Source organism: Dryobates pubescens, chromosome 1 (genome assembly GCF_014839835.1).
Source record: "Dryobates pubescens isolate bDryPub1 chromosome 1, bDryPub1.pri, whole genome shotgun sequence".
NCBI lineage: Eukaryota > Metazoa > Chordata > Aves > Piciformes > Picidae > Dryobates > Dryobates pubescens.
This window is the reverse complement of record NC_071612.1, coordinates 23,347,899-23,365,287: the sequence shown is the minus strand read 5'-3', so window position 1 is coordinate 23,365,287 and position 17,389 is coordinate 23,347,899. Positions and strand designations below refer to the sequence as shown.

Here is a 17,389-nt window from a genome sequence, read left to right as displayed (position 1 = left end):
TGACAGCGCTCCGTTGCGGGCCCACAGGGAGGGGTACGCCGGTGGCATAACAGGCTGAACACTGTATTTTTAATAGTATGCTTGCACACACGAAAGTGACAGTGTCATGTAATTAAGGTTTTTAGTTTGCTTTTAATTAAAATTTATATAGGCATTGAATTGCGGCTTAGAAAAATAGCGTTCGGTGGGAGGTAGTTGGGTAGTTCACAGCAGCGTTATTTCAGGAAGCAGAACGTACTGTGTGCGCCTGCTCTTCTGGAAAAAAAGGCTACTTAGGTTGGCTATTAGAAGAAAAGCCATCACTGAAAGGCTTCTCAAACACTGGAACAGGCTCAGGGTGGTTGAATCCCCATCCCTGGCAGTGTTTAGAAGATGCAGAGATGTGATTCTGAGGAACTTGGTTTAGCAGCAGACTGGGCAGAGTGACATGATCTTAAAGGCCTTTTCCAACTGAAACGGGTCTATAATTCTACTTTATTGTGTTGAATGCAGCCTTCACCAGCACTGGTGCTGTAGAGACAGGGAAGGACAGGGTAGGTAGCTCCAAAGAAGAGCCTGCAGAAGTCAAAAAAGACAGCATGCACCAATTGCATTTCTTTTAAGGACAACTAATTAATGACTAACTTCTGAAAATACTATTATTTTTTAAATTTGTAAAATAAAAATGTTCCCCCCCCCCATATTTTAATCATCATCCTCTTCATCCTCCTCCTCAGCATCTTCCCCATCTTCCTCAGCTTCATCTGAAGTGTCTTCTTTCGACGCCTTGAAAGCCAATTCTTCTTCCAGAGTGGGGTCTCTCATTTCAGTGATTTCTGGCCCACTGGGGTATTCAGCTTGCACTGGCGGTGGCAGTGCAGGAGTGTGGTTCTCTGGGCTGTATTTATGACCCCAGCCAAAGTAGATGTTACCAAATTTCCTGAGAAAGAAAAGTGAAAGGATCACAAATTCTCCCCCTGACAAAACATCAGTGGAGACAATGTGCTTACTTTGCTGTGCAAGAAGTCATTGTGGTGCAGATACACTGTAACAGACATATTTGACTGCTGGAACTTGATTAATACACCTTGCACTTAAAAATCTCCAAATGCTAAAATGATGACGGCTGTACTCTTTTCACTGTATTACGATACAACTCCATGCTGGTAACATGGTGCTGTTTCTGCCACCAACTCCAGTGCCTGTTAGCAACTGTACCATGTGTAGTGGAAACAAATGAACATTAGAACCACAGCTGTTTTTCTAAAAAGTGCAGCAGGCTCAAGAATACAGGTTTTAAATCAAGGACTGTGCCCAAATACTAACTGAACATTTACATCCATTTACTTTATAGCAGCCTGTCCAATGACTATTAATTTTCAGCCTTAAATACGTTTTTAGTGTTGCTGTGCACGTTAGTCTTCTCCATCAGTATCTGGAATACTGGAGTTCAGTCAATGAATTACTATTAAAGCCATTTTGACATCATTAGAGAGGCACCTGTGTGGAGCATGCACAGCCTGTGTTGTAACCATGTCAGCTCCTCACCTGCCAGATGCAAAGGCGTAGGCTCCGGGCCACCGGTTAGACTGGAGGATTGCAACAGCATGCTGTGGGATCAGGTTTGTAGAAGCTTGAGCTGTCCAGGCAGGGATGTTTTGAATTCCTGGGGGCAGCCAAACACACAGTCTGAAAATAAATCTACTTGGAAGCTTCTACAAAATATTTAATACTGAGCTACAAGACTTTCCCAGAATTCAAGTAATGATTATATTAAGTTGAATGTTCATGGAGCCGGAAGTCAGAAACAATAAATGTAGGTACTGTGTTTGAACAGGTGGTTTGGATGTATGGGTAGATAGCACAGGGATACCAATAGAGCCTGAAATTCAGTAGTGCTCCCAGCTCTTTCCTTAGTCAAGGATTGATTGTTTTATCGCTTATGGATAAATTACATAGTTATTTTTCACCTGGATCAATGAATGGGGAGTAGGAATATAATTTCCTATTAGTGTAATCTAATATTCAGGTTCCTGTACTCCCATGATTTGCTGCGGTAATATACTACAGGATCTAAAGTCTTACTTGTGTATCTATGTATGTACACATATATTTCTTTATTTACATATACAAACACAGTTCTTTCTTGCCTAAAAAAAAGATGACAGAAAAATAGCAGAACGTAGCGAGCTGTCTTGAACTTGCAGTAGCCTTACAAATCAGAGGTATTTTGCTGTTATCCTCAACAAAATTATTAACTAATAAACCAAATAGTTTCAGTTTGAAACCAAATAACTTTCATTTGCTTTCAATCAATTTTGTAAAAGACTCTGCTTACCCTACAGGGGGAAACTATATTGCTTCATGAATCATCAGAGTCCTCTGACTTTCGGTACTTACTACCTAAATGCCAACATTCCTAGTGGCTCTTTATCAAAAGCCTTGACATCCCATGCAGAATACCTTCATCCTCAGAGAGTGGAGTGAGAAGAGGCGGTCCTATTTCTTGCTGTGGTTCATCTGGCTCCTCTTCTTTCTCCTCCTCTTCATCATCTTCTGCTTCTTCTTCTTCCTCTTCAGATTTTTTAAAAGGATTAAACCAAACACAGCGACCCTGTAATTGATATGGAAAAATAACAAATACAAGTAGCAATCGTTGAAAGAATGGCAGGCAGTTAGAACAACTGCCTCAGGCACACACACCCCGGGCTAAGATGGAAGAGGGAGAAAATAAAAAGGTATATTCCATAATGGGTAAATTGTTGGCGTAATATTGTATCCCTTTATTACTCATTCTTCCCTCATCCTTCCTTACTATTCAGAATAACCTTCTGCCTCTGCCATCAGCTTTTAAGTCTTCAGTTACTTGTCAGTTTGGTTACAGCCTTGCTAGATTACCACTTACTACAAACTAAGAGGCTTAACTTACAGATTTTGCACCTTCTTTTTAAAGTCTGCCTTGGTATGTAGCTACCAGCCAGAGGAACATAATAAAATATTCTTAAAGTGCTAATGCATATAGATCTAATTTTTGCAACTATTGTTTTTTTTTGCTGCTAATTTTAAAGCTTATTTCCTGCCATTCCTGCTATTTTACACTGGCATTGTTGAACTGGTACACTAGCCAGCAAGTAATCCAGCAAGGGTCATTAAATTAGTAATACCTCTTTCCAGCGCTAGCCTGATGTCACAAACTTCTAAGCTTTTTCATTTGCATATTTGACAGCAGAAAGTAAGCAACAAACAATAAACCAGAAAAAAACCCATCAAATAAGTTTCATTCAGCAGACAAACAGGTCTGCATTTTGGCCTCCTACCCGAGAAAAGAGAATTTAAACCCTTTTTTTTTTTCAAGTAAGGTCTTCAAAAAAAGAAAACCTAATCTAGAAGATACCAGAAACTGGTGTCTGTCAAGGCCTAACTCAGTGCTGTTGTCTATAAAGATGGGTTTCAATCTCAAGAACACTGAAAAAAATATTAAACCTAGAAGGTTCCTAAAAAAAATGTACCCACAAATATATGCTATATGTGAGTATATGCTGCACATAAATATAGGCTGCATGTAAACATGTGCAATATAGTTATCTAGCTATATATTAAATACTACATCAAATATATTTTCTGTATGAAGATCTTTCAGTCCAATCCCATTTCTAATGACTAGTTCAAATGTGCAGGTGAGGAGTGCCACTTAGATTCTAAAACCCTATCAATGCTACAGTTTGAATGGTACCTGAGCTACAACTAGAACATACCTGCGGTAGAATACTCTGTGTGTGGTGTACCCATGTGGAGAGTGAATCCACCAGTTCAGCCACAGAAAGAGGATGATAATCAGGGTTTTCTTCATATGTGCCTCTTCCTCCTTCCTCTTCCTCCTCTTCTTCTTCCTCCTCTGGAAACTGGTAAAATCCAATGGGAGAGACATGGGTTCCTGCTGAGATCCGAGCTATTTGTGCACGCAGGTAGTTGGCCTCATTTCCAGGGAAAGGAGGAAAGCTCACAACAGGAGCATCCAGCCTACCAGTGAAGAACTTCTTGATTTTCCTGGCACAGATAATCTGGGCTGGTGTCACTGGAGGCAACTTCACCCAGGGTGTGCCTGGCTCATTACAGACAAAGTAGACATATTTATTAGTCCCGGTCCCATTTTCTTCTTTTGGGATGACAGGTGGGGGCTTATAGGTGGACTCTGGTGGTTTGTCTTCTTTTTCTGTCTCCTCATCTTCATCTTCAACCTCACCCACCTCTTTATCTTCTTCCTCAGTAACTTCTTCCCCTTCTGTTTCCTCCTCTTCCCCTTCCTGGCACTGTACTTCAGCTATAATGTAGTTCATCTCCAAGCCCAGAATTTTGCCCCAGAAGCGACAGGTCTGGATTGGCTGAACACTAACTAGATTTTTAAGGGCAAGGAATATGTGATAGGATTCATCTTTGCTCAAGCCGATTCCAGCCTGTTCGAAATAAAAGGCTGTTTCCATCACGTTAGGTAGAGGAGTATCTTCCTGGGAAAGAAGATCCAGAATGAATCTGAATAATAGTGCAATTATCTATTTGAAAAATTAAACATGTTCTCCATTAAACATTACACTTCACTTCTCTGCAGTGCCACTGACTTTCTCAAAGTGCTTTGAAGATGTTCATTCACTACATCTACCACTATCATTTAGGCAAATTAAAAATGCCACTTTGGGGCTACAGAAAAGAACACAGATGAACTACTGCTTTAAGTGTACGGGATTCAAAATTCAAGCTCCTAATTCCTGTAAATTAAAGAAAGTCACACAAGATCTACAAAGACTTTAGTGCTAGGGCATGTCAACTATTTAAGAAGCCTTGATGCCCATAGTGTCACTGTGTTTCTTTGGGGAAAATAGAATACCTATTTCATTTATTTCAAAATCAGACCAGTGTGGGGGACTGTGATGAATCTGTGGACCTTCTGAAGAGCTCTGGTGAAGAGTTCAGTATTGAAAACATCACTGTGTTCCCATGAGAATCTGGAAAGTCCCTGGACTGAATGTTTGAGGATAAGAAATCGCACAATGAGATAGGAGGCCACCTGGACTAACTTAACGAGTAACTATAGCAATGCTACCACTCGCCAGTGAGAATCTTGAGCAAAGTTTGTTAATCAGTCACACACAGCCACACTAACACCACACATACAAATATGTGTTGCTCGCTGGAATAAACGGAGTCTTTTGTTTTTCTCTGTGCTCTGCTTGCGTATCCTTCCGTCGCTGTTGCCGTCACCCTATCCTTATACAGCGACAGACCAGCAATATTTCTCTGGAGTGAATGCTACTCTTTTGAAAACCTTGGCATAGAGCTCTCTGCATTTTAAAAACAAACTGTCCCTTTCATGGGGGTAGGTGATTGTGTGTCACACAGCCAAAGATACTGTAAGTTGTACATGGCAGGGCAGTGGCTAGTTTTGTCTGGAATTTCAGGCTTCTTATATCAAAGCAAGGTGCACAGGAGCATATGTAATTCTTTTCTGAATATCCTATTTTTCCCCCCCATTATATGCTGTTACTGTGTAAGAAGTAATAGGCTATAGAAAAGATGAAAGACTCTTCTGTTCTGCAGACTGTTCTACAGTCTGCATCTATATTACTTTGAATATATACTGTTAACCTCATATGAAAATCAACATCTTGTTGATTAGTTTCCCTTCATTACTATAAGAACTCTCTTAATTTTTATTGGGTAAAATGCCTCTGCATATAATCAACTGAATACTGAAAAAAATGTTTTAAGAGGAGGCTTTTCAATTCTAGTAGTTCTTCATGATAACCTCTTTTTTTTTTTTTTTTTTTTTGAGTTGGAGAAGAAGAGGCTGGAACCACATCTGGAGCTGGAAAGGTCATAGAATTCTTCATTCTCTATTTTGCAGTAGCAGCTGTGCACAAGATTTTTGAACTGTTGTCCAGAGTTATGATCACTTTAGGTAAAGAAATGCCACTTTTAGATAAAGAAAAGAAATTTGGATGCAATATTGCATGCTGAAGTAGCCTATGTGGGATACTGTAAGCTTTACTTTCTGTTCATCATCTCTAGAATATTTGTAATTTTAAAGGCTCAGGATGGGACTTGATGATCTCAAAGGTCTCTTCCAAGCTCAACAGTCCTATGATTAGATTTACTACAGGAAAAAATCCCAACTAGGTAACGAGATGAGTGTGCTTCTTCACACCAAGACATGGGATTGACTGAGCTATGAAGAGGGTGCATGATACTGCGGCTGGAATGACTTATATGGCTGTGTAAGGCAATACTAGAAAGGAGATCAGTCCCTCCCTCCTTTCCCTTCCTGCCATTCTCCCGCCCACTCCCTGGTACATATGATACCTATTTTTCTCTGTTAATAACTCACAGTCTCTTCTTCCAGTTCTTCCTCTTCTTCTCCATTTCCCTTGAGGAACAAAGCTTTACGCTTTTCTGCAGCTTCATATGTTGGAAGAATCTCATGTTCATCTCGAAGAGTGTCCATTTTTTTGTGAAATTGAGCCCACTTCACATCCTTGCTGATATTCTCAACTATGTCTACTGCATTTGTGGGCTTTTCATCCAGGATCTTGGTTAGTATATTAGCAAGATGATCGTATCTGTTATGTAAATGCAAATATTACTGGCTTACCATACAAAAGTTTTAGATTATTATGTTTTGAACATCAAAAGTAGAAGCTAATCACCTGGAGCTCTGGAAAAATCATTGGAATACTTAGATGAAAGAGTATTGTGGAGCATTATGGTAAATTAAACTTGAAACCACCCTGATTATAATGTACCTAGGAGTAGCCCCATCTTCCATTTTCAGTATACACCACACCTGCTTCAGGAGCTGAAGCTGAAATTTAACTTAATCAAAGCAATTTCCCTTTGAAGTTTATACATTTCCTAAGGAATTTTGATTCTGAAAGACATTGGCCACACACAAGTATCACACAGCACTGAACACATTCTCCCATTCTCTATATACCAATCGGTATTTCTCCCTTTGTTAACATGACTGTGATGAATGGAGTGATAATTTGTGTCAATTAGATGATTTTGATTAAAGCAAATGCAGGAGCATGAATGGTGAAACAAGGGATCAGACACTGGGAACTGACATATGTAACTACAGTAAGATTTTTTTAGGCTTTATTATAATCAGCTGTTTAAGATTAATTTGATTTGCTTTAATATAGAGTAAGATCTTAGGTTTTATTATAACCTGTTGTTTATTAATTTGATTTGTATACGAAGGCCTCAGTGAAATGTTAGGAACTAACAGCTAACAGCTGGAATACTATGAAACAGTAAGTTTTTTAAGGATGGGAGAGAGATTGCTACAGAAGATGTGAACACCAGAGACAGTTGTGAGAATCACGAGATCCTACGTGCAACCCATCCCTGGGAAGGACGTTGATTATAACAACGGAGCTAAAAAAGATACAACCATAAGGACTCAGCACACAACCCACCAGCTGTGGTGACCAGAAGATTACATCGTTGAAAAATCACCAGAAGGACGAAGGAATTTAAATAAACCCACCTTTATATGCATACACATTAGGAGCAGAATATTTGAAGGGGCGTTAGATTGTGTTTAGTGTGTATTTATTGTACCCAGCGCTGTTTGCATGTCTCTTATTGCCTTAAAATTGCTCTTTTCAAATTAAAACTGTATTCAATCAACTTTAATTGGCTTTGTCATTAATAACAATGACCCTTTACCATTTGACCAACACTGCTCTTCTCTCCACTCCTACTTTCTACCCCTTTCGACTGTGTCCCTTTTCCAGACTTACAAGTTCAGGCCGGATGTTGTGCTGCTCGTCAGTAAATAGGCTTTTGCATTCTGAACTGCCAGCTGCCGGGACTCGGGTTCGGGTATCTGATCATCATATGGACTGAATCCTGGCTGATAAAGACCATAACCTGGTTCGTGTGGCCGGTAAGGGCCATGCCTGTCTTCATAGGCTTGATAAGGTGCTTGTCCTGGTGCATGGCTCTGACTGACACTTTCTCTTTGGTCTTGATCTTGGTCGGGTTCTTGTGGCCGATAGATGCTCTTGTCTTGCTCCTGCCCGTCCTCCGGGACAGCCGGGGACGGAGGCTCATACATGGCCTGGTCCAGGGGGTGCGGGCCGGACCGGGGACACCAAGTCGCCCCCCAAGCGCCGTCAGCTCCGCTTGTCTCGCAGCAACGGCCGCCGCCGCGGGGCGGAGTGCCGGCGAGGTAATGGCGCCGCCGTTGCCAGGGACGCCGGCTGTGTGGCTGGGGGTTAAGGGGTGGGCTCGTAGTCAGTATCAGTCAGGACTGATTACTGTTCCGTGTCTCCCCGCTCTCGAGAGGAGGCAGCGACTTGTCCCCCTGCGGGCGGGGCCCTTGACGGGGGTCGGCGGCCTGGCGATGCTCAGGGCAGCTAAAAAAGCCGTTGCAGCTGCCGTGCCCGCGCTTAATTAGCGCGCGGGGGCCGATCCCGTTCGCGTTGCCGCGCGCTGAAGAGCAGCAGCCGGCAGGGAGGGAGAGAGCGCGCGCGCGCGCGTCAGTCGCCTTCAGCGCTGGGCGGGCTGGGCGCCGTGTGCTGGGCGGGCTGGGCGCCGTGTGCTGGGCGGGCTGGGCGCCGTGTGCTGGGCGGGCTGGGCGCCGTGTGCTGGGCGGGCTGGGCGCCGTGTGCTGGGCGGGCTGGGCGCCGTGTGCTGGGCGGGCTGGGCGCCGTGTGCTGGGCGGGCTGGGCGCCGTGTGCTGGGCGGGAAACCCCTGCAAGCCGCGCGAGCCCTTACCCCTTCTCCGGAGAGGCTTTCTGTGTCGGCCTGCTAGAGCTGGATCTGGACAGGTTAGACCGAGGGGCTAAGGCTAGTTGTATGAAGCTCAGCGAGGCCAAGTGCTGTGTCCTGCAGTTGGGTGCCAACAGCCTTCTGGTAATCTACAAGATTTGGGGATGTGTGGTTGGAAAGCTGCAGCTTGGAGAAGGACCTGGGGGTATTGGTTAACAGTCGACTAAACATGAGTCAGCAGTGTGCCCAGATGGCCAAGAAAGCCAGTGGCATCTTGGCTTCTGTTAGAAACACTGTGGCTAGCAGGAACAGGGAGGTGATCATCCCCCTATACTCAGCACTGGTGAGGCTGCAACTTGAGTACTGTGCTCAGTTCTGGGCCTCTCACTATAGGAAGGACATTGAGGAGCTGGGATGTGTCCAGAGGAGGCTAACAAGGCTGGTGAAGGGCCTGGAGCACATCACCTACAAGGAACACCTGAGGGAGCTGGGGTTGTTCAGTCTGGAGAAGAGGAGGCTGAGAGGAGACCTCATTGCTCTCTACAACTGCCTGAAGGGAGGTTGGAGTGAGGAGGGGGTGGCCTCTTCTCCCTGGTGTGAAGTGACAGGACTAGAGGAAATGGTTTCAAGGTGCACCAGGGAAGGTTTAGGCTGAATGTTAGGGAATACTTTGTCATTGGAAGGGTTATCTAATGTTGGAATGGTCTGCCTGGGGCAGTGGTAAAGTCACTGTCCTTGGAGGTGTTCAAAAAAGTAGACATGGCACTTCAGGATGTGGTTTAGTGAGTGTGGTGGTGGTGGGTTGATGGTTGGGCTCACCATCTTGGAGATCTTTTCCAACCTTAATGATTCTATGATTCTACAAACCTTGAAATGTTGTTAGTATTCTATCTTGAACATTTGTGGTATAAGAATCTTTCAGATCTCTGCTGAGAGCAGAAGAATGGATCTTCATAAGCTTCATTTTGATTTGAAAAGGAATAAGTGACATTTATTTGCTTTCTTTGCATTTAGTGGAAAATCTTGTACTCTCTTTAATCTGCATTTTAGTGGTGGTATTTTCTCATGCTATTCCCATAAGGTACTAAGTTTTTTTCTCTTAGGAGGAGAAAAATATTGTAAAAATTGATAATTGCTTTAAAAAACTGTATTCACTGGATTCAAGGGAAGAAGAGATGTAACTGAAGTTGAATGGAGCTCTGATAGAAAACACCTCTGTCATGTGAGACACTAACAGTGTTAAGAAGACTGCTGGCCAAAGTGTGAGTAACTTCTGTTTACAGTAGTATTCAAACACTAAAATGTGAAGGACAAATGTCACATTACAAAGGAAGAACCTGATAACTTGTATTAATTTAGTTACTCAAGATTTGTTGTGCAGGAATGTAGTAGTGCACTGAGTATGCTTTTGTACTCCCAGCAGGTGTTATGTGCTACAGTGCTATTGACTTGCACAGATACTCAGAGTTGTGTGGATTTCCAGAGCCCTCATCACATGTGTGAAATTTACTCACATTGTCTCCTTAATTGCTTGTAAGTCCACAAAGAACTACTGTTTGAGTGAAGCTGAGCACATACCTAGTATTCAACAAAAGAGTTATAAAGCAATTCTGTAGAGCAGGTGAATTTAGTTAGTCAGTTACTTTTAAAAAGGCCTCTTAAGGATATTTTAGCAAATATCTGCAGCTGGCCCAAGGGTAGCTGCCAAAGATTCTCTTAACAATTGGACAGGGAAAATAATACTGTCTTAGGGTATCCATGTAAAGGACTTTTGTGTGACAAGGTTTTGATAGCTGGGGGTGCTACTTGGGGTGGCTTCTGTGAGAAGGTCCTAGAAACTTCCCTGATGTCCGATAGAGCCAAGCCAGTCAGCTCTGAGATGGACACACCACTGGCTGAGGCCAAGCCTGTTAGTGATGGTGGTAGTATCTCAGTGATAACCTGCCTAAGAAGGGGAGAGAAACTGCTCAACACAGTTGTAGTTGAAAAGAGGAATGATAATGTGTGAGACAAGTCAGCAAATACTGATGTCAGTGAGGGAGGAGTGGGAGGGGGTGCTTCAGGTGCTGGACCAGAGATTCCCCTGCAACATGTGGTGAAGACCAGGATGAGGCAGTGTACCCTCCTGCAGCCAGAGTAGGTGGATGTCTGAAAGAGGCTATGACCCTGGGGGAAGCCTACAGGAGGCTCCTGGCAGGACCTGTGGAAGGAGGAGCAGATTCTGGAGCAGTTTGGCAGGCAGGATTTGTGACCTTGGGAGGGACACATGATGGAGCAGTTGGTTCCCAAGGTACTGCACCCTTTTTAAGGGATGCAGGTTGGAGCAGTTTGTGATGAACTAGCCCATGGGAAGAACTCACAATGGAAAAGTTCATGGAGGACTTGCCTCTGGGAGGGACCTCGCACTGGAGCAGGGGATGAATGTGAGGAGTCCTTGTCCTGAGGAAGCAGAGACAGTGTGATAAACTGACCACATCCCAGTCTCTGTCCTCCTGCACTGCTGGTGACAGGGAGATACACAAAACTGGGAATGAAGTTGAAACCAGGGAGAAGGAAGGGATAGGGACAAGGTGTTCTTAAGATCTGGTTTTATTTTTCATTATCCTGCTCAGGTTTGTTTGGTAATAAATTCAACTGATTTTCTCCAAGTCAAGACTACTTTGCCTGTGATGGTAATCAGTGAAAGATCTCATGTCCTATGTTTCTCAACCCATGAGACTTCCCCCTCTGTGCCCAGTTGAGGGGGATGTAATGGAGTGGCTTTGGTGGGTAACTGGTGTCCAACCGGGGTTAATGCACCACAGTGCTGTAAAAATCTCAGGAAGGCACCCAATTGAAGTTATAAGTTGTGTTAAATAAAATAGTGCAATGCCTGAACTAATACATACTTCTCTGTCATTGGTAGATTGATAAATGTAACTTTGAAAAAATGGACTTTATTTTGGCTGTTAGAAGGAACCTGGAAAAAATTCTCAGATGGTGCATGTCAAGTTTCTGTCAAGTCCAAGACACTAAATGCCAGAAGGTGTGATCAAAGATTCTGCCCTGACAGCAGTGAAACATATATTTCCACATCCTTTAATAGGCAGAGTATTCATATAAAGAATTAAAATGTTTGTGTCTTACTTGCTGGAAACAGACGAATGTAAGACTTGCAGCACTTGCGCGTTGACTGCAGAGGGCGCCACAGCACCTTCAATTTACTTGTTAATGCCTTTTTCTTTATACATAGAATACATATTTGATACATGTGCCGTGTTTGTAGGGCGAACTGAATTTGTTTAGTCGCTGACTTCTATCAGAATTGTATGGACTTCAGTTAGCTTTCTGCCTGTGATGTTCTGTGAAGGAACTGCTCATGAGAGGGCTTGTTCAGCAAAAGTAGAGGAAGTTAGAGGCACCTATTTTGCAGTTACAATGTGTTAAGAAATGGGTAAAATGTACAGTGGTTCAGGGCACAGAAGGATATTTCAGCAAGGTGCTATGATGACCTCTTGTGTTGCTGTAGAAAAATAGGAAGTGAGTATTTGCAATATTGCTGCAGAAACTTAATTCTGAATGCTGTCAGTAGCATGGGTTAATTAGCTGAACAGTAACTAAGGTGTTTTCTCTTTCCAAATGAGATATGCTAGTGGTTTGTATTAACTCTACTGTGGCAAGGCAGCAATGGTCTTTTTGTCGTATGGATTTGAGTCTGTTTTTCAGAAGACCTTTTTGTTTTTCAAACTGAACTCTTGCCTGTTGCTGATCTCAAAGTGGAGATCCAGAGGTGGTATAAAATGTTGCGTGTTGAACTGGACATCTGTTTCTCTACAGCTTCATTGGTGAGTCTTGAACATGTTCACACCAGGAAGGGAATCTGAATAGAGCATCTCATTTTAAGTGGCAATCCTCCTGTGTGTGCTCTGCTCCTTTTTATGCAAACAGCTATTGAATTGGAAAAGCCAGGTTCAGATGCTGTGTGTGGTTTTTTTCCTACAAGAATGCTTTCATCACCAGGCCAGTCAGTAGCACCTGTAACTACTGGGATGAAGCTGCTCTTCACTAGCAAGCAATTTTAGCTGAATTCCAGCCTGTGCACTAGGAGTCAGGTGCTGCTGCAATTTGTGCAAATCTTGTTCCAGCAAGTGGCTGCCAGGTGTGCTGTCAGCTCATTTAAGGGGAAGGCATAATTAGTAGAATTTATGCCATACCAAATCCAGTAGGTTTCAAACTGTATACCATGGTCAAGAGTGAAGTGCCTGAGCATATGCAGATGAACTTCAGCTCTTCCTTTCTACTATGTTTCTGAGTTAAATACTTATGCTCATTCTGACTTCTAAATGACTTCAAGAGTAAGGAGGAAAGATGCTTGCAAAGTGCAGGTTCTGTCTTGTCACCTTTGTTAATTCTTATGAAAAGACTAACTACATAACTACTTCTTAGTCTTTTCTCTCTGTTCAGAAGCCAGTGACATTTTTTTTTTTCTCCTGCAGTCTCAAAATGTAATGCTTAGTTAAACCTACAGCAAATGGTTGTAATTGTGTAACAGTTTTCTCTTTTACTACTTTTTTTGTTTTTTTGGTAACCCAGCAATGACCAAAATGTATTTTGGCATCACTTTCAGAATATCCATTTAATTGAAATTCTTTTTAGGTTACTTCTAATAGCAATTTCCTGTTAGGTATTTAAGTACTTGTATTTAAAAAAGGCAAATATTAGTTTGTGAATCTTTGAGAAGTATCATAGTGTCAGTCAGGGTTGAAAGGGACCACAAGGATCATCTAGTTCCAACCCACCTGCCATGGGCAGGGACACCCCACACTAGATCAGGCTGGCCAGAGCCTCATCCAGCCTGGTCTTAAACTTCTCCAGGGATGGGGCCTCCACCACCTCCCTGGACAACCCATTCCAGGGTTTCACCACTCTCACAGTGAAGACCTTCCTCCTCGCATCCAGTCTGAATCTCCTCACCTCCAGCTTCATTCCATTCCCCCTAGTCCTATCACTACCTGATATGCTGAGAAGTCCCTCCCCAGCCTTCTTATAGGCCCCCTTCAGATACTGGAAGGCCACAATTAGGTCACCTCAGAGCCTTCTCTTCTCCAGACTGAACAGCCCCAACTCCTTCAGTCTGTCCTCACAGGAGAGGTGCTCCAGCCCTCTGATCATCCTCGTGGCCTTGTGGATGTTTCTGAAGCTTAAGAGTTGGGACAAAATAGGTTTTGCTATAAATTTGCATAACAGGTTTGCAGGCTATTTCTGATGAAGATGACTATGATGTGTTTGCCTGATACATAATTTCAAATACCTTAAATATGATACTGGGAAAATCAGAGGTAAAAGTAGAAATATTTCAATCCCCAAGTTCAGTAATAGTATGTACATGTGTGTATGACACCTGTAAACTGTGAGCTGCTAATATACCCAAATATATCTGCCAGCATAACCCAAACTGTCATATTTAACCATCTGTTCCATTTGTATTTAAACAAATGGTGGATGTCTATACTGTGGGATTCCATTCCAAATGTGCCAGCAGCTGACAGTATTTTGCAGCAAGGCTGAGGCAGATGGAGAAATCAGTGTCTTACACTGATGGGTGGCTTTAAAGAATGTTTGGAGAAATGGTTGTGGGTCACTGTCTACCCTGAGCCTTTATCTGGGACTGAACTACAGCAGTTGCTCTATCACCCAGTGACCCTTCCCCAGCCAAGAACAGGGAGTGGGAAAAGGAGAGAAGACCCATGTGTTTAAGTTAAAACCATTTGAATGAAACAGCCAAGCTAATACCGATATAAAGTACACAAAGCTATACTCAGCCTGGAGCATGCAGTGGTCACAATAAACAGGGAAGCAGGCCTCAGGAGCAGGAGCCCGAACCTGAGGTCCCCTTGTCAGCAAACTTCTCTCTGTATAACAAGTGTGACATTTATGGCCTTGCATGCACCTCTGAGCCAGTTCAGGTCAGCTGCCCTGAATGACTTAAAACTAACAGCCTGCAGCCCATGGCTGGCCTAGGGTTCTGTCCTGGTGAAACCAGGACAGGGAAGAGTTGATGGAAGTGAAGTCTTGTTTCTAGTTCTGTTGCAATCACTGAAAAAGGAAGGAGTATTGATGTGGAGAGACTTTCCATAACTTTTCTGCTGTCTCTGTTTCCAGGCTTTGAACATTATTTTATGTATTATTTGAAGTGAAAAGACTAAAATCACTTTTATTATAAAGCAGAAGCACCCTCCTAAATTAAGCAATTGATTGTATACCTCAGAAAAGGCTCTGGCCAAAGTAATATCTATTCTGATGTTTTCTTTTTATGAAAATGAATGAATGGGAGTATAAATTGAGTTAGGGCTGATGGGAGTTCATTCTCAAGGGGCCCTCAGCATAAGCCCTTTCCAGCACTAGAGGCTGCTTAAGAGTTCCATCGCTTGCCATAGCAATTCCAGAGGAGAAAATGCAGTGTTAAACTTGACTTCCATTGTGGCAATGGCTTGGTATGTCCCCTTCTTGACTGGTGTACAAAGACTTCCTTCTTCACAATGCTGTTTTAATTGTTACTGGTTTTTATTGATTGTCAAAATGATGGAAATCCTTCCAACCAGAACTGATGAAATTTTTAATTGCTGACAGATAATTCACTGGAAGACTTTCAGACTGTAACTTTTTGCTAGTTTTGGTACCCTGGACACAAAGAAATTGATGACTTGAATAGTAATTTTATTATAATAGCTATGAAGCAACAAACAGAAGTTAAAAGACTTCAGTGCACAGCAAGGGGAATCAAACTAAACTGAGCTTTTAATTTAACTGATGTTATACAGCCTGTTCTTTTTATGTCAGATGACACCTGTCTGGTACCACAAAGTACTGAGGGGAGTACTGCTGTTGGACTGCTGCAGATACTTGTATGTTGTCAAAGTATCTCCAGCAATCTCACATTCAAAAGCATTGCAATGGTACAACAGGTCAGTTCTTCTGAAATGAAGAAAATTAACATCTAGGATTTGTGTGCCAAATGCAAGATATCTTAGAATGTTTCTGTATCTGAGGATTGACAGTACCCTCAGCAAGTTCACCGATGATACAAAACTGAGGGGAGTGGCTGACATGCCATCAGGCTGTGCTGCCATCCAATGTGACCTGGACAGGCTGTAGACCTGGATGCAGACAAACCTCATGAAGTTATGTAAGGCCAAGTGCAGGGTCCTGCATGTGGGGAGGAATAACAACATGCACCAGTACAGGTTAGGGGCTGCCCTGCTGGAAAGCAGCTCCATGGAGAAAGACCTTGGAGTCCTAGTGGTCAGCAAGTTCTTCATGGGACAGCAATGTGCCTTTGTGGCCAAGAGGACTAATGGTATCCTGGGGTGCATCAAGGAAAGTGTATCCAGCAGGTCTATGGAGATTCTTCTCCTCCTCTACTCTGGTGAGCCCACACCTGGAATACTGCATCCAGTTTTGGGCTCCCCAATTAAGAGAGACAGAGACTTGCTAGAGAGAATCCAATGGACAGCTATGAGGATGGTTAGGGAACTTGAATATCTCCCCTATGAAGACAGACTGTAAGACCTGGGGCTGTTTAGTGTTGAGAAGACTGAGAGGTGATCTCATCAATGTATATACCTGAGGGGTGGGTGTCAAGTGGAGGAGGCCAAGCTCTTTTCTGTGTTGCACACTAGTAAGACAAGAAACAACAGGTACAAGCTTGAACATAGAAGGTTTCACCTCAACATGAGGAGAAACTTCTTTACAGTGAGGGTGACAGAGCACTGGAACAAGCTGCTCAGAAAAAGTCTGAGTCTTGATGTTCCCTGTGCTGTAATGAAATGTTTGGGAAAGTGATTTACTTGATACAACAACATTTTAACAAAGCTTTTGATAGGTGCCACTGAAGTTTCTGGTTCAAAGTCTATGAAACTTTTGCATTTGCCTGAGGTAGGTAATTTTAATTAAAACCATTAGTCTAAAGATTCAGTATGTTGCACCAACTCCTAAATGGAAAGGGATCAACTATAATAAATTGTTCTTAACTTTTGCTCTCAATTTACTGAGGCCAAAAGATTTTGGTTGCAGTGGGAGGAAGGAAGATGTCCCTCTAGTTGGGTATCTAGGTACTTGGTTGTGCTTTAGAGCATTTAGCTGTGTGCCCAAATACCTATATGGGCACTTGCATTTAGTTAGTAGATGACCTGAAGCTTTCTTAAAAGCAGGGAAAAGTATAACTCTGTGAGTCTTTGGAGATATTTTGTGCTTCTCTGAGATGGTTTGTGATTTGATCCTAATGGTTTTTTCATGTTCTTTCATTTCCATTGCAGCTGTAACGTGTTCTGCTACATTATATCCTCTAACAATGAATTCTTTGGCTTTTGTTTGGTTTGGAAATGGTGCCCTGGCCTAAATGGTGAATGCTAGCAATCACAAGGGAATAGCTGAGGCTGAATGAATGCTTTCTCTGATGCTCATTAGATAGAGAAGTATGTCCCAGACTTGCAGGTGTTAACTAATAACACTTGGCTCATAAGGGAAAGGAGTGATTGCTGTACTACTCTTCCTTGTAATGGAGTGTGTGCATTTGGTAAGATACCTGCCCAGGAACAATTTCAGTGATACTTTTGTTGGAGGGCTTTTTATTTTGTGACTGTGATTCATCCATTTCAGT

General features: G+C 42.7%; 1 protein-coding gene across 1 annotated transcript; it reads right to left on the bottom strand.

The window, feature by feature from the left end:
• Positions 1–680: 680 nt before the first annotated feature.
• Positions 681–8,147, bottom strand: LOC104307766 (radial spoke head protein 4 homolog A). Its single transcript, XM_009908856.2, has 6 exons — positions 7,779–8,147; positions 6,359–6,590; positions 3,735–4,484; positions 2,443–2,593; positions 1,528–1,645; positions 681–919 (listed from the first exon to the last, which is right to left on the bottom strand). Exons 1-6 carry the CDS (start codon positions 8,093–8,095, stop codon positions 685–687), a joined length of 1,803 nt encoding a protein of 600 aa, XP_009907158.2. The 5' UTR covers positions 8,096–8,147; the 3' UTR covers positions 681–684.
• Between the last annotated feature and the right edge of the window lie 9,242 nt (positions 8,148–17,389).

What these genes read in the sequence shown, in the direction of transcription:
- LOC104307766 (XM_009908856.2), bottom strand. Translation starts at nt 8,095, where the DNA reads ATGTATGAGCCTCCGTCCCCGGCTGTCCCGGAGGACGGGCAGGAGCAA. An exon ending in CACAGAGTATTCTACCGCAG is followed by an intron (nt 2,594 to 3,734) that starts GTATGTTCTAGT and finishes TATCAATTACAG; the next exon opens with GGTCGCTGTGTTTGGTTTAA. An exon ending in TACGCCTTTGCATCTGGCAG is followed by an intron (nt 920 to 1,527) that starts GTGAGGAGCTGA and finishes TTTCTTTCTCAG; the next exon opens with GAAATTTGGTAACATCTACT.